Genomic DNA, 20,814 nt, shown 5'->3' with positions numbered 1-20,814 from the left:
TAATGTATAGGATGAGTCTAGAGTCGATATAGGATACCTATGCAGTCAAGGATCCAGCCAACAGTGCCATCACCTCCGCATGCAAGCACCCGGAAATCAGGGACGTCGTGGAAAAAGTTGAGCCTGCGGGGACATTGAGAATGAAAATACATCCAGTGTTTCATTCATTCATTTTAGTTATCTGTCCTAATAGTCATTGTGGGATGATTTTGAAAGATAAGTGGACAAATATAATTGAGAGAAAGACAGAGAGAGACGTGTTTTTATCAGTGTGTCTCCTCTCCAGCTGTGTTCACTCTATTCCCAGCCCTAAAACCCAGTAGGTGGCTTTGAGTGTGTGTCCCCTTCAAAGGGACCTTTAATGTGAGCCTGAACAAAAGTGTCGACAGCAACTTTCATCTCCCTCCTTCATAAGACAGCTGCAAACAGCACACCGCTACCTCTGTCTCTCTCCCTGTGTCACAGCACCTGGCTGGCCCTGGACCAAAACAACCCCAATATCTCACCCATGTCTAGTCTATGAATATACTACACTGTGTACTGCAGGCCGGTACACTAACCTCAATCTAATCAGATAACTGCAAGATTTGCCTTCACCCTCCTAAACTGATATAACGGTCCAGTTCTTTCCCTACTGCTGTTGTCCAGTCCTCTGTATGTACAAAGTAAAATCCGGAGTGAATTTAACTCTGAAAGTGTAAAACACTGTTTTACATTCTCAGAGTTAAATTAACACTCTGGATTTTATTATGTACGTGTTGGACTACTTCTGGATCAGGCCGGTGCTGGTTTTCCTGTGGGGTATACAGTGTATTATTAAGGGTGATGAGGCAGACAGCTCCCTCTTCTGGCCAATTAGATGGACTACACTGAAGACCAACAGCTGGGATTTTGTGAAGTGCCTTCATGCCATGATGCTCCTGGTGACATTTCCTCAGCAAGGAGCAGCAGATCACATCCGAAACTAAACGCAAGCGTGCCAATAGGACATATTGATATATTTTAACCTTAGCAGCCACATAAAGGCAGTCTGTGGCTATATGTTTTAATCATGGGTCACATACACCGGATACAATGTACACCAACGAACAAACAAAGGGACCAATATGGATGTATAATATTGTAAAGACGGAAACTGTTACTAATCACAGAGGAACCAAGCTAATAGCCTTTTCTAATCAAATCAGTATGGGGTGAGCTGCCTGGCACCTCAAAGTCTGTTGAGACTGTTGCTAGGGAGCCCATGGAAACAGAGCGGTACATTAACCCTCTGAGCATCAAGAGACCTCAATACAGTCTACTGTACAGTCGTACGACGGTGTCATGGACCCAAAATAGCCGATATATAAGCTCACAATGCGACGCATGCGTGACACGTTGTGAGTTTATAGATGAACGTAGAGATTTTCTAATATAAATCGGACTTAAGTCATGTGTGTCCCTTTGTCCATACATTTTTCTGTGTGTGTGTGTGTGTGTGTGTGTGTGTGTGTGTGTGTGTGTGTGTGTGTGTGTGTGTGTGTGTGTGTGTGTGTGTGTGTGTGTGCGCGCGCGCGCGCACACACACGTGCATGCGCACACATGTGCATGCGTGTCTGCATCTGCATAATGACTAAGCGTGCTTGTGTGTGTAAGTGTGTGTGTCTATTTCCCTCTTGCCCTCATCCTATTAGTACTATCTCTGTGGACTAATTAGACAACTTGACTGCTGCTCAACAATAATGACATTACATCACTGCAGTTCATTCCACCCCTGCTGTTTCTCTGTGTATTATCCACAGCATTTTCCCTTAAGACCCGATTACGTCACTGGGCCTGCTTCTCTTTTCCTTCAATGCTCTTGAGAGAGTGAGAGAGAGAGAGAGAGAGAGAGAGAGAGAGAGAGAGAGAGAGAGAGAGAGAGAGAGAGAGAGAGAGAGAGACAGACAGACAGACAGACAGACAGCAAGAGAGAGACAGCGAGAGAGCAGAGAGAGCAGAGTGAGTCGTGACAGCCAGAAGAGAGACAGAAAGGGGAGAGACACAGAGAGAAAGGGGGGGATACACAAAGAGATTGGCGGGGGCAGAGAGAATAGAGGTCAGCCACTTTCAGGTGAATCATTCAAGACTCTCTTGTGCTGTCTAGTGCATTTTTTATGAATGGGCTTCCATTGCACAATAACATTCAGCTCAAGGTACATAACGTCTTATGTACAAGAATGTATGTACTGTATGTGTGCGTCAACTGTTTACATGTACTGTATGCAAGTCCTCTTGGCCAACCTCCACATAAATTCAACAGGGACACACTGTATTGGTCCAATACATAACAATACAACCAAAATAAATAACACTTGAAATGGATGAAATATTAACCTTTTCCATTATGTTTTTTGAAAATGTTTTTAAATTTCATATTCAATGTGTGTTTTTTTTTTTTTTTTTTGCCAAATAAAAGTGCAACCCTATGAAACCATTTTATAATGATCAAGTTGCTTTGTTTCCAGCTCTCCATCTCTCTGAAGGTGTACGCCAGTTCGGTTCATCAGGAAATAAATAAATGTGAGAAATTATGTAGGCATAAGAAAAGGCACTTTCTCCTAAGTCTTAGGACCTAAGGCATTAAGGCAGGTGCTCAGGCACTGTTTGGCTCCTATACTGTATGTACAAGTGTCTGAGTGCCATACTCGACCTAGTATGGCATATACTCGAGCTACACAAGTGTGTCACACTTACCCGACCATGGGCCCTCCTCGATCCAAGCTGTACACCTGCCTGGGGTTGAGCAGGTACTGAAACTTCCTTAGTACCCTGAAAGGAGGAGAGAGACAAGAGCAGGAAAGAAGAGAGAAAGAAAGCAAATAATAAAGTTTATTACACTTTAAGTATACACATTATCCTAATCAAAGGATGTGTATAAAGCTACACCAATGATTGTAGATGGAAGTAAGTAAGTAAGTAAGTCAATTTTATTTGTATAGCACTTTTCACAGCGAGAACTCACAAAGTGGAGTAACTTGACAACATCTAGTGCACACATACACAACATCACAAGAAGCTCTGAACCACTTTGACAGGTCTATCTTCCAAGTAAGTGCAAAGTCCAGTCAATGTCATTCACTAACATCCCCCCTGTGCCAAGGCCTGTCAAGTCTTTCTTTTGTGACTTGTGATCTTTTAATTGCGGCCATACCCATGTACTTCAGACTGTAGGACTATTTACTCCCATATGGGTACCATCAATGAAATTGTCTGAAAAAATGTAAAACTAATAAATCTTGAGTATATGTAGCAGAATTAGTGTTCTTTGCAAGCGTGGCAAAAACACACAGCATTCTTCCTTTCATTTTCTCTCACAGGCTGCCAGTATCCAGCAGGCTTCACTTTGACACAGCAGTCTCCTATAACCGTTGCAAGTGGGAGTTACATGAAATGCCCATTGAATCCTTCACAATCCCGCTGCATGCAGATCTGGTGCAGGTGACCACCTTTCAGTCAAGTGGGGGCACTTCACAAAGGAGCATTGGGTGGAAATGTGTGCAACTATCAGACACTAAGGTCACAAGAACGAATGTGTTAAACCCACTCATTCAATAAGGAATACTTTGCTTGATACACCATAACTCAGGGATTGTTGAGTTGGGGATGGATTTGTAACCAAAAACAGCTACTGGACATCAGATATTAAGTCTATACCACAGTAGGTAAAGCCTTTTGCAGCTTTTAGTAAGTGACAAATCGACCAACACCTGTTAAGTTGAGCAAACTGTATATACGCCTAAATGCTAATTGGAAGTACACAAAAATAGCACTGAAAGGGCCTTTTGTGAAAGAAGTGTCTATTAATAGATTTATTTTGTGCAAGAAGTATCTATTAATAGAGAATAATTTCCTTTCTACTGGTATTTAAGTGTGTGTTGCTATGGTGATGTGTCTTTGTTGCATGGTAAGTGGAGAACTGGGTAACACATTCATTTGGAGACACAATGTAACTTTATTGTTTTAAGAATAATGTTCAGAGATGCTGCAGGGTCCAACAAGGGGCAATTGTTAAAATGTCTCTTTCTTCCCTTCTCTATCTAATTTATACAACTGTCTACCTTTCTGTTTCTCCTGATCGGTCTTTCTCATCCCTCTTTCTTCCCCTATAATTCAGCTTTTTTAGGTATTGTGTCATGTCATGTCATGTCATGTGTTGCCCCTGGTTTCCTTTCTCAATAAAGCAAACATGAGTAAAATATGAATCTTTAAAATAATCCAGAGGCTTCACACTGTGCTTCACTGTGTAACATAATAGTTGTCTTCCACACAATGTGCCATAAATAGAGATACATCTTACATTACAATGCACCATGTACAGTAAGTTGTATGCCTTGATCAATAATCTCTCTTCATAGTTTCCCAGTGACAAAATGGCAAAAATCAAGCAGACTCCATGATCAATTACAATGGTTCCTAAGCCATTTGCACCCTATGCATAGTTGATCGGATTCCCAAGGGCTCTATACTAGGCCCCTCCTGTTTTTGTTCTACACTAAATATCTTTGCCGAGCTTGTAGATCTGCCATTATCGCCAAACGTTCCCCCCAGAACAGGGATGCTTAGGTTCAAGGTTAGATTAGAGGGAACTCACCGCTCCCCCTGTCTCCCACCACTCTTCGGGTTGACCAGGACTAGGAGAGGATGCGTACCTGGGAGAGGGGTGATCTGGATGGAGAGTGAGAGACAGAGAGAGAGAGAGATTGATACAATCATACACCCTCCGGCTCCATCAGGTTTCTCTATCTGATATATAGGTACAGTATACCTGTAGCGCTTGACCGTCTCCCGGAGAGAACTTAAAGATCTGGTTGGTGTCATCGGGACTGGTGCTGGGTGGGGACTCTTCTCCACGCTTCACCACAGAGTGACGGTCCTACACAGGTACATGGACAGACAGACAGACAGAACTGAGAGATGAAAATGATAGTGGATTTTAGATTTGTTTTAGGTGATTAGATTTTTAGATAGGCAATTGCATTTTTTAGATTTGAACTTTTATATTGTAATCAGCAAAAGAAGATTTTTTAATGGCACCTGTCTTTTTAAACATCTGTGATCATGCTGAAAGCTGAATAAACATAAACAAACATAAACGATGCAGACACAGACAGACAGACAGACAGACAGACAGACAGACAGACAGACAGACAGACAGACAGACAGACAGACAGACAGACAGACACACATAGGGAAAGGAATAGAGGAAGTCAAACAGCATTGAGAAGAGAAGGGTTCCAGGATATTTAATCACTTAAAACATATATACTTAGGAGGCCCGCTCATTTTCTCCCAAAAATACTGAAAGAGATGCAAATCTGAGCAGCTAAGATTAATTAATTAGGGTCAACCTCAAAAGATAAAAGGAAAGAAATTCTAATGACTTTGCTGTGTGTTGAACAGAAACTGAATCTGAAACTGAATTTGCTCATTTAAAGGGATACATATTTCACTTTCACAGTTTTTAAGTTGCTTGATTCAGTATTTAGATAATAGATATTCATTTTATCAGACACACCCCCTTCCTATACAAACCCATTGTAACTTCAAACTCTATTTTAACCATGTTAGATACATTTTTTGAGTTTGAAGTTACAATAGGTTTGTATAGGGGTGTATCTGATATTCAAACAGGGTCTTGGAAAATACACAGTTAAATTATCAGTGTTAATTTATCCATTTGTAACTCTGAGAGTGTACAAATGAACTCAAATGGACCTGTAACCCTTACGGGTCCATTTGGTTAAATTTGTACGCTCGAAAAGTTAAATTAACACTCTAGATTTACAGTGAACTAAAATGACATTAACTACTTGAACCACAGCATCTCTATTCTGGGGGCGAACATTCACCAACAATAGCCGATCTCCAAGCTGAGCTTGTAGATCTACTATTTTTGGCAAAGAGATTTGGTGTAGACGGGGGAAAAAAGCTTAGTACAGTTGTAACTCAGGTCTGTTTTACTAAGAATAGAGGTTAAATGTTCAGAGGACTCTTCTCACCAGGACCACAGGGCAGATATACGAGGGCAGCAGAGTATGGTCCCTCAGAGAAGAACCTCCGTCACACTCTGGTTTCACGTTGGACGCACACTTGTTATGAAGCTGACCAGGATGACAGAGAGGAGTACACTTAAAGTGTTTTCTAATCATTACACTCAACATGGAATCCTATTGATTGTATTTTCTCCAGACAGTATCAATAAAATATATACAAATTTTTTTTATCAAGTGTAAAAAATATGGATTTTACCAAATATATTCTACATGTCAAAGGTGCCATCTAGTGGACATAAAATACAACAGAGTGTGTGTGTGTGTGTGTGTGTGTGTGTGTGTGTGTGTGTGTGTGTGTGTGTGTGTGTGTGTGTGTGTGTGTGTGTGTGTGTGTGTGTGTGTGTGTGTGTGTGCATGAGTGCATGAGTGCGTGCGTGTGAGTGTATGCAGGTCTGTGTATGCAGCCTATCTTGCTCTATTTCACTCATTCTTTCTCCCTGGCTCTGTATCAGAACTAATTACATAACCTGACTGCTGCATAACAAGAACACAATTACATCACTAAAGGAGGGAGGGAGAGCAAATCTGTGTTCATTCCAATGTACTTTAAAAGGGGTGTAATATCGTAAACAAGGTTTGTCTGGGCATTGGTTGGATTTCACTGTCAGAGAAGTTATTCTTCATCCAGCGCTCCAGTAGAGCACAATTAATTATCTGTAGGCCATATCATGTTTTGCTATATCCATAACTTATCTTGTGTCATAACGCTCAGACAATAGAAAGACATAATGAGTAATACATTATTTTAACGTATGCTTTCTTTTATAACTTCTCTGTATGTCATGAAATACATGTGAAATTTCTTTCCCTCAAGGCTTGGAGAATCTAGGAGGTGTTCACAATGGACTTATACAACATTTTTGTGCATATACGTACAATTAACAGTTATATGTGTGTCAGTCTGTGTTTATGTGTTTTGATACTCACAGTAATCTGACACCACACACAGTGCAGGCCTGTCAGACCCTGGTAACACTTGATGCTTCTGTGACAGCGGTCACACTTGGTGGGCGAGTTACCCTCCATCCATACATGCTGCATAGCCTGAAGAGAGCAAAGAAAGTATTTTTTTTAAAGGTTAAAGCACTATATTCTGATAGTAATCATTGCTATAGAGTGTTTGTCTGTAACAGGAGTCTCCCCGTCTCTCCAGCTCGTTAATAAACAGAAAATACATTTTCTGGTAGGTGTCATTATCTCAGCCAATCAGGAGAAAGTACCCATTTTTAAGCTTCATTTTTATAGTGTTCCAGTTCTAATTTTGCCTGCTCATTTCTTAGTGTCACCACTTTCAATTTCACTTGTTTAATCTATATCCTGATTGAGTTCTCTATCCTGATTGGATAAAATTGGAAATGAAACTGAAACTGAAACGAAAATGCATTTTCTGTTTTATAAAGAGCTGGAGAGACATGGAGACTCCTTATATGGACAGGACACTCTATAGTAACGAGCACTATCAGAACATAGACCCATTTTGCAATTATTTTAATAATTGCAAATCACTTACCCTACCTTTAAGCCCTATAGCCCTATTATATTTCGCTGTACAACGAATGGTGAAAATGGTCAATCTACAAGTTCACAACGCATCAAATAACAATACAGTGTGAGCTTGTAGATCTTCTATTGTCGCATCTTTAAAATGCTTTCAAATTTCACATATGACATGATGACATGCCCAAAATAGGGAGAGCAGGTTGAAAAGTGGTTAACTACAGTATATAAACAGGACAGTATGAGCTCCCTCCTCCCATGAGCCTCGCTGCACAGTTAAACTGGGCCAGAAGCCAATGAGATTCTTAGCCCGACAGAGTGGTCAATGTTACTGTCTCATTACCTTCGCTCAAGAAGTCTTTGGTACTTAAGTCTGCAGTCCAAGACATTACAGAGGTGTTTTAGGTTCAATCTAGACCAGTGCTAAAGCTTTAGCAGTCACTTGAGGTGAAACACTAAAAGCATGCTTAATTACCTGCTGAAATACTCTAGAAAATGAAAGGGTATTCTTTTATTCAGATTACCAAAGTACAGATTTGTAAGCATTACAGCATATGTCATACACTGAAACGCCCAAATAGCCGAAGAAGATAAAATGTTGTTAAATCTCAAATCAAGAAGAAGAAAAAGAAAAAGCCAGTTAAACTGTGTTGCTGTGTTATCTCACACCTCTCACAGCAGTTACTAGTTTATGGACAAATTATTATTATTATTATTTCTAAAATATCATTTTTTGTCTTTTTCTGCCTTTATTGATAGAATTGCAGCCTAGGTGCCCGGACCGCAAGGTCAGCGGTCCTGGCCCAAATTATTAAGTATCTGTAATCTGTGATACTGAGTAGATTCTTCAACATTTACGCTTGTAATACTAATACTTTTTCATATAACAAACTTGTAATATAAAATAGATAAATAAATACCCCCCCCCCCCATGTTTTGCATGATTTCATGTTTGCCTACTTGTGACACACGTCCTGTTGATATGATTCAACATCAATATGACGATATGTTGAGTGTCCGCAAGCTTGTGTGGGGTTTACACTCACGTTGGTATGCCTGCGGGACTTGGCGTATGTGCTAACGCAGGCGGCGATGTCTTTGGACACACAGCGCTCATGGACTGTGTACTTGCATACTGTAAGGAAAAACAGCACGATATGGCATAACAGTTAGAAAGTGAGACAGTGGGATCAGGAGCAGTGGCTCACCAAGTAGACCGGCTAACTTGGAATTGTAAGGTCTGTGGCTGAGTGTGTCCTTAACCCCTTATTGCTCCCGATGAGCAGGTTGGTGACTTCCTCCACCGTCTGTGTGTGAACGTGTGCGTGTGCGCGTGTGCATGGGTGAATGTGACATATGTTGTACAGTGCAGGGAAGGGTCGGGAAGACTAGAAAGGCTCTATAAATGCAGTCCATTTTACCATTCAAGGACCCCCCCAGTTTGATAATCATTAGGCCACGGACCCCAATTTGATACAATCTTCATCTCCGGGACCCCAATCTACACTGTAAAATCTTCAGTATTAATTTAACCCTGAGAGTGTCTTGTACAAATGTACACTCTCAGATTTATAGTCCCCAAAAGGGTCCATTTGGTTCCTAACTATCGACCATTTAGGTGGGGACTCCCTGGAACACCCTGGGGGTCCAGGGACCCCACGTTGAGAACAAGTGCCCTAGGTTAAGAAAGGAATAAGATTAGCACACCTACAAGTACAAGTACACATCGGCTCGCTCAGAACATCAGTCCGTGTGTAAGTGGAAAATAAAGCTGACGTGATGGGGAGTGGCTCTACAGTACCATTAGCCCTGAGAAGTGCTCTGTGGCAGAACTTCGATCAATAACGCAATTATACGTAATGACATGGCTAATGTTTTACTAATGGTGAGTGTGCTGCCTGTTCATTGAAAAACTGGATTGATCCAGGGCCACTCAGACAATTAGAGGACTTGACAAGCAAAAAAGGTCCGCAAGTAGGGAAAGATAGAGAGACTAACACAGACAATAGACAATAATAGATGTGACAAAGGAGAAGAGAAAGAGGCGGTGGCAGAGATGGAGATGGAGAAGGAGGAGGAGGAGAATGAAAAGATGACAGATGAAGGGGGGAGATGAAAAGACGGCCAGAAAACAGATACAGGCAGGCATGCAGGCAGGTGGACACACAGACATAGATGGAAAGGGAGGCAGACAGCCGGACACGCAGGCATGACCGTCATGCAAGACAGAGCACACAGTAAATCCTCAGTGTTCATTTAACTCCAAGAGTGTACAAATTGAACCAAATGAAACCGCTAGGGCGGCCGTAGCTGAGTGAGTAGGGCGGCCGTCGGGGAATCGGAAGGTTGCATGCCGATTCGACCCTTGGCTCGCCCAGTTGATGTGTTCCTGTGCGAGGGACACTCCCCCCCCTTGCACTCATCTGAGCCATCTGAGCAGCAATCGGCTGGGTAAATGCAGAAAAGTAATTTCCTCTCCCCTGGGAACCAGTAAATACTTCCCTATCCCATTCCAAATGGACCCTTACCCATTTGTAACTCTACATTTGTACACACACTGTTGAAGGCCAGATGGCCTAAAACGTTCTGTGGTTTGGAATGGCATAAAGTGGGCAATTAAAACAAGTAAACAGATCTTTTCTGAGTGCAACCCTCTTTTTTTCCCGTTTCCACTCTCAGAGTTAACACTTGGGTTGTACTGTGCAGGAGGAGATTCAGGGGTACACAGACACTCACTGGAGCAGGAGAGACCCTGCTTGCGGACCCCCAGCAGGATGGCATGGCAGTAGTTACAGTACGCTGGCTTGTTGAAGTGCTTCAGTCTCCACACGTGCTGCCCGTCCTCCTGGACATTCTACAGGATGAGAACAGAATCAAGAGTGGAGGATCCTCTCAGTCCTCTCTGTGTGAGGATGGCAGGTTCACAGCAAAATCCTGAGTGTTCATTTGACTCTGAGAGTATAAAAATGGTTCAAAGTAAAATTAACACAAGGGATTTGTACAGTGTTGGCAGGTTGATTTACGTAGACCACCTGGTAGTCAGAGGTCTGGTACAGTATGATTCCTGGTGCTGTAACAGCTTCTGGGTGGTAGAGGGGCAAGAGATAATCGTTAAGAGATAACTGTCTCTAACTGTGATGGTAATGCGTATGCAAATGAGCGCTGAGCCCCATGGACTTAAACTAAAAGCTTTATTTATTCACACCAAGGAGTGCGTAGCCAGCTTTTCACAAAACCTCATCCACGATTAGTTTTTTATGATACTTGATACTTACAGTAGCCCAAAATAGTTGCCCCCAGTTACCTCTATTGCACATGCTTGCATAAACGCAGCCATGGACACATGCATGCACGGATGCACGCATACACACATACCGTCTCCATGCCCAGCAGCACCAGTAAAGGGATCGTGGTGAGGCCTCCTCTGATCCACTCCTCCAATGTGACTGTACCATCTCGGTCGTAGTCAATCTCCTCCATCATCTCTTTTAGAATCTACAAGGAGGGGGACAAATGATGGTATCAAAGATCTAATCCCAGTCAAATTAAAAGTCAGCCCTAGGCTGACTACCACACTGTAGATTCAACCAGTGTCAGGAATATGAGAAAATTTCATTTTCATACAGACAAACTGTAGAAGAGTGTTCCTCGTTCGTGTGCGTGTGCATGTGTGGCCACGGCTGGACTGTAAATCCCAGAATATTTTTCACATAGCTGGCCATTGCCGATTAATAGCTTAATTGGACGTTAAATATAAATATCGTCAGCCAGTTTGTAAAATGCTATTTTACTATTATTATTATTATTATTATTAGGATATTAAACAAAGTAACACAACATTACAATACATACATTTGCAACCAGTAAAATCACATTAAATGCATACAATGACTGGCGAATCGGCAGTGTGTTTTCATTCCAGAGAGCGCTGCAGTAATCTGATTCTAGATCAGCCAGGTATCACACATAATGATAACCAGACCCGGGACCCGAGGTAATCTAATCTGAACTAACAGGGACCCAATTGACCATAATAATAATAGGGACCCTAACTTGTATGAGTCTCGCATATGAGTCTCGTGGATATTAAACAAGCAGTGACTGTCAATGACATGGCAAAGTCGTGGAAGAACTTGGACACATTGCAGGCAAATCATTAGCATCATGAAACAGCAAACATAACGGTAACAAAACACACAAAAAGCTGATTATGTAGGCTACTGTGTCATAAGGTTGAACGAGATGCAAAGCCCCAAACATGCTCAGCTTAGTTGGTATATATACAGTAGTATGACAGTGTCACGTATCAAGAGCAGATCACTTGTCCGTGTGGATTACTTTCTGTTCTTTTTGGCAAGCGACACCCCTGTATGATTTAGTAGATATGCTTTAGGAAATTATAAATTGAGGAAGAGCGCAGCGCATCTGTGATAAAGTGGAAAGAAGCGCTGCGCAACAGCAACAAGATGTAATGATCAGTTTGGTGGTTCAGTGTAAACGCACATGCAGTATCTGCAAACAAATGTGACGTTTATTACATTAAGGCTGATTCATTTAACATTTGGCTTGAGAAATAGAATCTTATTGGTCACGTTGGCCAGACAGAAAATACCTAGCAGAAACCCTGGGGTGAATACAGTATTTTTCTCATGTTGTGAATTCATAATCACAGATTCAGTGAACCTCCATATCTGGGCTATAGAGTGATGTCACCAACAGGACATCAACAAGATGTCAGAGATCCACAGATCCACAACTTCTACCACAGGTCTGAATACATTTCATGGTGGGAAAAGTGGGCATGAAATTTCCCCCCCACCAGAAAAATTACTTTGTGGGTGGATCAGTTTGTAAATTAATGTGAAGCATATTGAATTGTTGGGATGCGAGTTGTGAGTTTGTAGTATTTTTGACACATTTGGAAAAAACGTGCAAAAAAGTTTTGTGTGTTTTTTACCCAAATCTTCAAGTATGGGGTCCCTGGCACAACATCTTTTCTGATGGAGGTTCGCGGCCAAATACAAAACAGAAAGTGTTTGAGAACCACTGCTGTAAGAGTCACACTAAACATGAAGGATTTTACTGTGTATATAAATAAAGTTGACTTTGTGGACCTTTACCACCATATAAAGTCATTTAGAAGGGACATGTGTGTGTTTGTTCTTTTCGGGCTAGCTCATCTCCAGTTGATCTCCGAAGCGGTTGTGCTCACCGGCCGTAACTCTGTCGAGTCCCACTCCAGGTACTCCGCCACATGAACCATCTGATTGATAATACGATCCAGTTCCTAAATCAGAAAGGAAGAGATCCGGCACAAAGAAACGAGTGTTAAAGCCACTTAAACCCTCTTATACCTGCGAAACGTCAACAGAGTTGGCTCTGTACTTGGGCCGCTCTTTTTTTCTCTGTATACCAAATCTCGTCACCAAAAATAGCCAATCTAGAAGTTTACAACGCATCGGAAGTTCGCAACGCGACACGTTGTGAGCTTGAAGATCTGCTATTTTTGGAAAAGGTTGCCCTCAGATAGGGATGCAAGGGTTTAAGTGGTTAAGACCACATGCTTTTTTGTTGTACAACTGGTCACCCTCTGATCACATGTTTCAAAGGTATGTGGAAACTCTTACTGACGATGAGAAGTAAACTGACATAGGAGATAAAATGTGCAGCTATAAAACAGATAAAAGAGAAAGGGTGTATTCATTGCAGGAAAAAGTATATATTAAATAAACTACAGTAAACACTTGCGCTTGTGTACTAGTGTATAATATATCACCATTTGCACTATATAGAGAGTTTATTGGAGGAATGACGCTCTATGTTTGTGAAAGCTGTCCAGCACATTGCTGTTATGAGAGTGAACAGAACAGGAGATTCCACTATCAACAATGACTTCATGTAAACACTGGAGTGCTGTGTTCAAGTTGCTATTCCTGGAGTGGCTATTGCTCACAGAAGACAGAGACAGTGAGAGTAGAAAGAGAAAACGAGGAAAACGCTCGGGTGGAGCAGTGGTAAAGTCACTGCCCACCACCACGGAGGTTGTGGGTTCGAATCCACCGTGGTGCATCCGGCTTTGTCGGGCATCTACACAAACACAATTGGCCCGTGTTCGGGGGAGGGAAGCCGGGCGGAGAGGGTGATATTGGTCATTGCATGTACTCCTACAGGCTGCGGCGGCACCTGTCAGCTGGGAGTGTTGGGCGGGAGGAGTAGGACGAAGGTTCTAGGTCCTCCCAGTGGGGGCTCCTCACTGGCAGGTGAGTCAGTAGGATACGACAGCAGTGACAACACAGAAATGTGTGTGGAGAGGAATTAATTGGCATAACGACTTAATTGGGGAGAAAAAGGGGTAAAAATAATTGGCTACTCTCTAACTGTACTTGGATGTGTGGTACCCTATATTCACCAAATTCATTGCTAACTGTCTGGTCTGGATACGCTAAACCCCCTTAAGCTTATTAAGAATTTTTCTTTTTAATTTCATTTATTTTTTTGTCTATTTTATTTTCAACTCGAACTTCAATTATTTACTGCTCTCGTATTTTATTTTATTCTTCCCCATTTATAAATGTTGTTTTATTGTTGTAATTTTATTTTTTGTGAGGGAACCGGGGAGGGTGGGGTATATGTGGGGTTGTATGTCCTAATAACTGAAAATACCATAAATAAAGTTGTAAAAAAATACAAAATAATTGGCTACTCTAAATTATAGAGAAAAAAAAGAAAAAGAAAAGAAGTTGAGGTTGAGAGAGAGACTGAGAGCAGTCTCACACACAGTGACAGAGAGCCACAGAGAGAGCAGAGAAAGAGAAAAAGGAATACAGAGAGAGACACATGGAGAGAGAGACAGAAACGGTTGTCTCACCGAGCTGTCCAGCACCCCGTTGCCATCTGTGTCGTACAGCCGGAACATGACTAGAGGAGAATGAGGGAACAGAGATCGCATGATGACTCAGCGGCAATGAGTCCATGTAACCTTCCCCTTCCTGAGGCCTCCCCAGAGAGCGGAGCCCGCAGGGTGAAGTAGTGGAGCATGCCACTACTGCATCAGTGACGGGGGCAAAGATTATCCCTGTCAGCGTCTATGTGCATGTATGTGTGTGTGTGTGTGTGTGTGTGTGTGTGTGTGTGTGTGTGTGTGTGTGTGTGTGTGTGCAGATATAGCCTCAGATTCGCTACAGGACACAATTTGGTCCACCAGGGCTTAGGCACGTCACTGATCTCTGCTCAGCAGCATACTAATGAGGATGTCTAACAGGCAGCAAGGGGCCCCAGGAGACCAGGAGACAGTTCAGGGGAAGGAAGCAGAAGTCTTATTACTCATGGTGTCAAGCTAAGCTGAAAGCACGGTGCGGTTGGGAGGTCAGGTATGTCTTAGTGTGTGTTTGTACCTGCTTTCCCTCCGCTGCCCAGACAAACAAATATTCTAATTGCATACAACACCTGCTTCCACCCTGCATCCCCGCGAGAGTGCTGTACTCCCATCCCTTATCCCAGACTCTGTCACTCACACTCCAGCTTGTCCTCTGGTGTGCCCCTCTCCAGCAGGGACAGATAGCAGACAATGTCCTTCAGGAAGACGACTTGGGGTGATGGCAGGGGGGTGCCCTTCTGGGGCGACGGGCTCCTCCGCGTTGATAGGTGCTTCTCCGACCGGTTCCTCTCTTCAGACGGGCAGACAGGCCGACAGACCAACAGATAGACAGACAGACAGAGGTTTTTCAGTTAGGTTGTTTTTAAACTGGTGACCTGTTAACACATTCCATGCCAGAGTTTAATCTCATAATGTACTCACCAGTGCCAGCGTTTTATTGTTGTTTTTTTGTTTTTTTCATGTCGCCACAGACCTCGCTAAATAAGTTAAAAGTGCGCGTTCATTTGGTTCTAAACACACAGCGGATCCGTGAGAAACGGCCAGCGAAAACAGTTTCCAAATGCGAGCCGCCATCTTGAAGATACAGCCGATCAACGCTAAACAGTGATCAGCGAGGAGAAAAACAACAACCGAGAAAATCGAGTTTTAAACAGGATCCAGGAAGCGGATACGATTGAAAAAACCGGAACCCGAATAATTCTGTTTCCGACCGGAAACCGGAAACGGAAATGGATCAAAAAAATTCGGAAAGTGCACCTGGGGCAATTTCAATGGGAATCGGCGGTTCGCGTAGATCTACGCGACTGGCACGCTGCGGCTTTAAATAGGTTCGCGTAGATCTACGCGACTGGCATTCAATGTGTTAATGTGTTGTCTAAATTGTAAGGAAATATCTGTGCCGTCACTCCGCCGGCTGATAAGACTAACTTGGAGCTGGTCTTAGCGCAGAGCGCAAAGTCTGTATGTAAGATAGCAGTGCTGGCGCCAGACTACACATGGGCGCAAAATAGGCGCAAGATCAATCTAAACAACGTGGGCGCCGGGTGTAAAAATGACACCTGCATCGGCCATAAGATAACAATGACCCTCTGTGCTCGTTATGATGTCCCAGTGAAACTCCTCAACATACTGGGAATTGACAACGACTAATTTGGGGAGCAAATGGAGGGAATTTCAAGAGAGCTTTTGATATCCTCTGAAGGCACAGCAGTAACAGAAAGACTCAGCATGCAGCACACAGCAAGGGCATGGTATCACGCGCTGATCAAAACAATGTGATGTCATCCTCACAGGATGTCATGTGAGTCTAAATGGATTAAAGGACCACGTGGGGATGAGTCATGTTCCAAACGGTAGAGCATTTTTGAGCGGTGTAGCCGCCCCTATAAGTGGGGTTGGGACACCTCATTAGCTGTACTGTGATTGGCTCATTAGTACACCCCTAGCTGTACTGTGATTGGCTGACTCTATTGGCTGACTCTATTCAGCACTGTGATTGGCTAGCGAGACACATGATGACATTAATAACCTGTTCAAGCCTATAAATAGGATTATGCACTTCCAAAAATATTTTTTTTTGGAAGTGAGCTTCCATCACTATGATGACCACTGTGATGACCACACCGCCCACTTCACACTGGGTGTGATTTCTAAAGTACAGTAATAGTAATACAGTACTTTCATGAGAAGCCTGTTCAATAGAAATACACCAACTTGCCTTTATTTGATACAAAACGATGATATGGCGTACAGTATGGGAAACAGCTCAGGTCAGTTTCCTCTAAATCCTCTGGATCTGATATGCGTTTTACTTTTCATTTGTTTTTATTTATCTGCCTGGTTAACCAGGCAAAGTAAATCAATATATCAAATGTATCTGGCACCTGAATTTCCCCTGCACGATCAATAAAGTTATCTGTCTATCTATCTATCTAAGCTTAGAATCAGTCAAATTCAATTGATTTAGTCGTACTTAAAATGGAAGCTTTAATCAGGTCTGATGTCACCTGCACTGGCCATCATGTCCTATCCACCACAATGAATTTAAAGCTGCAATCCAGACGTTTTTGGTGAATAAAACATGATCTTGATCAATTTGTATGGTAGAGTATGGTAATATAATATACCATCTGCAGTGGTTGGAGATGGCCTTCCATAGAGAAGCTGAAGCTCAAACCTCAATATGAAGCGGACGTTCCATCTTAGCTCACTGGAAAAAAATGTAATCTTCCGCACAGGAGACCTGGGTTTAAATCCTGGCATACAGTACATATGGATTGCAGCTTTATGAAACTGTATCATAAACCCATGTGCACCAACCTACACTCACTCATATGGGAACTATGGGTGCCTATGATGTCCTCTACCTGTACCTGCCCACAGTTTTCCACAAAGTTGTCAAGCGATCAAGGTTCAGCAAGGGTTTATTGTCTCTCTCATACAGGTACAAGCAGCCAAATGTTGATTTGGTATGTTCTTCAAGTCTGTGCTAACAACAGCAGTACAATATACAAGATAATAAAGATAATACTGGACTGTAATTAAATTAAATTGAATTAAATTAAATTAAATAAAAAAAATACTGTATACGGCATTGGTTATCATCACAATCATTTTAACCAGTTTAACCACCATTTTATACTTAAAAAATAGCAGATATACAAGCTCACAGTGCGTCACTTCGTGCCACGCTGCGAGCTTGTAGATCTGCTATTTTAGATTTTTATTTTTTTTTACTCAAAAATGTTTGGAAAAGTTTGAATAATTTTGATAGTCATTTCTTTTACCTAAATCTTCTACTCTGGGGGTCCCTGGCACAAAATATTTTTGAGATGGGGGTCCGCGGCCAAATACATGTCATTTTGGGGGTCCTTGAGATGAAAAAGCACTGGTATAATAAGGTATATTAGGTTAAAAATAACCAGTTATTCTGACCGCAATCTGCAAGTAGCTAGCCTCACCTGGCGAGAGATGGGGAGAGACCGGGGACCTGGCAGGGCCAGAGTTGGGGGTCAGGGCATTGCTGCTGCTCTCTGAGGCTTTAAGCTGGGTGCAGGGGGATCTGTGGGGTGCACCAGGCGTGTGGCCCCCTGTTCCTGAACGCTGCGAGGATGAGCGGGATGAACAGGGCGAGGTGGTGGCCCCTGAGCCCGGCGTGGTCGTAACTCCGGAGTGCTCCGGTGTGAATCGGCCCATAGCTGAAAGGATGCTTTTCCCATTCATCCCTGTTGGAGTCATAGAGACAACATGAGAGGGAAGGAATGCAGAGTTAAATGAATGACTGGAATTTTACAGGATACACAGCAAAATCCAGTGTTAATTTAAGTTTTTACTTAACTTTTTTTCTGGATTTTACTGTGTAGATAGGGGGGGTGATGTTGGATGTGCAGTAGGCTAAAATGTTTAACCACTTCAACCCAATATACATCACCTATATACATCAACGACCGGGGTCACCCAGGGGTCAGACTTGGCCCCTTCCTTTCCTCCCTCTAAAAAAATTCTTTCATGAAAATAGCTGATCTACAAGCACAACGCGTTATGCAATTTTTGCCAAATGTACGCCTATTTTCGCCGTATGTTTGCCTATTATGAGATGTCCAGAATAGGGATGCTAGGGTTCATGTGGTTAATAAGCAACAACACAGAGTAAGACTTCACCACACACAGCCAAAATACAAACAACTAAAGGCACAGAGGCAACAAAGATGACCAAAAAGAATCTAATTAGAACCGTACAACAACACCAATCACAGACCAGCAATACCACAAAAACCATGAGACTGTCATACAGTCTTTGTGCAGCTACGACCACAAGAGCACACTGACAACAAAAGCAGGAGCTATTACGCTCACTGTCCCGCTGAGATGACATGACCCTGATGACATTTCCCTCTGCGGTACCTGTAATGGGGGCACAGGCCACTTCGGTCTGTATAGAGATGCCTGCATCAATGGAACGGTCCTCTGGGGTCCGTCAAAGTGACGTTTGAGGGATAAAGGAGAGAGCGGATAGTGGCACAGTCAGGGAGAGTTGGTGAGGGAAAGTTTAGCCAGTTATACACACAAACACAAAGTGACGACAAGGGAACAGGCCTCTGCAGCAGTCACTATACTCTAGTGGCTCTAAATTACGGAATGCTCTCAAGGTTAGCAAACAGTTGAGTTGGATGAATTGTCCCTTTAAGACAGTCAAATAAAATGACGCAATATTCTGGATCCTCTGAACACTTTTATGAGCAGGAAAACTAATGCTCTAACCTCCAAACCATCTCCCACAGGCACAATAGAGGCCTCTTTGAGTAGTCTGGTCAACGGCACAGGGCATTAAAGAGACAGATATTGTGTTGGGTCCTGAGAGGGGAAAGAAACACATCAATCTGCATGCCCTTGCTGCCCACAATAGCATCATGTACTACAGTGATCACAGTCTTAGTCTTGTGCTTAGGAGACCAGTTACAGTCTACTCTGAATTCTGGTGGAATAAGATACAAAGGCTGTGGGTGTCTGTGCCGCTGTTTAGACTGTATTCGGCCTTACACACACTAGTATGTTTAGGAGTAAATAATCATTGCAGGATATACAGATCAGGTGTAAATAATGTCTAATGATAACAGTGAAAGTGTCACTGGATGGTAAAGAAAGGACACTATTCTAAAGGAATTCATCCAGTAACCACCAGGTGGCAGTGTAGGCTATGTCGAGAGTCTCCTAGAGTGCGCAATTTCAAAAACAGACAGGGTAATAAAAGGAACAGGAGAGTTTCTCGAGACACTCCACTTCTTTGGGGGCATGATGGTAGCTCACCAGATGGTGTTGACCACATAATAGCAACGTCCCTGGATGCTGGATGGAGACTCTGGGTTGTGAGATTTCTCCTTTTCTGTCTCTATAACAGTGGTTCTCAACGTGGGGCCCGGGATTCCCAGAGATTTCCAGGGGGTCCCGAGCTCCATGCACATACAACCCTTTAATTCTGCCAGTTTATCATTTCAATAGCGAGTAGCCATTGCGAAATCAACATTAGAATGTTCAGTTCTCAACCGCACCGACCTGAAAAGGCTGGTCTCTGCATTAGGCTGCTATACGCAGCAAACACAATTTTACAGATTTTTCCAGTAAGACCTTTTTTAGCCAAGGACCCCTAGAAAATACATACTAAATACATGTAAATACATACTTACAATGATGGCTATTTTGATAGTTTCACTGTTATCTCTATATCTATAATACATAGACAGTAAAGGAATTCTGGATCAAATTACGGACCATGATAGACCAAATCATATCGAACTAAAATATGTTTTTAGATTGGGGTCCCAGAGAAAAACATTTTATAAATGTGGGTCTGTGGCATAATGCCAATTGAATTTGGGGTTCTTGAAATTAAAAAGCTTGAGAATCCTTACTCTATATACTGTCCTGTCTAAACAAAATAATAAAAACTGCCAAAAATCGAATAACCATAAACAAAGTCACTGCGTGGTGTCAGTTGTGTGTGTAAGACATAGAATTATGACATTGTGACATAGGATTTAAGTCACTTTCATAGTAAATGAAAAAGGTGATTAAAATATTGCTATAGCCCATTCTGTTATCCAGTCATCGACTTTGTCGGACAATCTTAAGCCAGTTTCTAAGCTCCTGCTTCGAGGAGTGACAGAACAATTGTAATGGCCATTCAGTCTCAATACCCGTGATGATGTTTAAAGGTGCAATCCATAACTTTCATGCCCTATGGGATTCAAGTCTGGGTCTCTGACATCGTGACATGAGAGACCACATTTCTACCACTCGGTCAACAAGACGTCCCCACTTGGTCAGAGGAGATATTGCGTTATGAGCTTCAGGCAGAAGGTATCCACC

The 20,814-nt window shown here is 42.5% G+C and overlaps 1 protein-coding gene across 3 annotated transcripts in view; it reads right to left on the bottom strand.

The window, feature by feature from the left end:
• Positions 1 to 20,814, bottom strand: part of dgkg (diacylglycerol kinase, gamma) — a 110,048-nt gene that overhangs the window by 55,053 nt on the left and 34,181 nt on the right. For all 3 annotated transcript variants that reach the window (XM_080412972.1, XM_080412973.1, XM_080412974.1), the window contains 13 exons: positions 17,910 to 18,173; positions 15,086 to 15,238; positions 14,440 to 14,489; positions 12,784 to 12,858; positions 10,947 to 11,066; positions 10,308 to 10,425; positions 8,618 to 8,706; positions 7,002 to 7,118; positions 6,021 to 6,122; positions 4,787 to 4,894; positions 4,613 to 4,686; positions 2,716 to 2,790; positions 38 to 123 (listed from right to left, as the gene is read on the bottom strand). In XM_080412972.1, coding sequence (XP_080269098.1) covers positions 38 to 123; positions 2,716 to 2,790; positions 4,613 to 4,686; positions 4,787 to 4,894; positions 6,021 to 6,122; positions 7,002 to 7,118; positions 8,618 to 8,706; positions 10,308 to 10,425; positions 10,947 to 11,066; positions 12,784 to 12,858; positions 14,440 to 14,489; positions 15,086 to 15,238; positions 17,910 to 18,173 — 1,431 coding nt within the window. The remainder of the gene's footprint in view (positions 1 to 37; positions 124 to 2,715; positions 2,791 to 4,612; positions 4,687 to 4,786; positions 4,895 to 6,020; positions 6,123 to 7,001; positions 7,119 to 8,617; positions 8,707 to 10,307; positions 10,426 to 10,946; positions 11,067 to 12,783; positions 12,859 to 14,439; positions 14,490 to 15,085; positions 15,239 to 17,909; positions 18,174 to 20,814) is intronic.

The sequence above is a fragment of the Gymnoscopelus braueri genome (genome assembly GCF_963280865.1).
Source record: "Gymnoscopelus braueri genome assembly, chromosome: 18".
Taxonomy (NCBI): domain Eukaryota; kingdom Metazoa; phylum Chordata; class Actinopteri; order Myctophiformes; family Myctophidae; genus Gymnoscopelus; species Gymnoscopelus braueri.
Note: the sequence above shows the minus strand (reverse complement) of the source record. Positions and strands in the feature narration are given on the sequence as shown.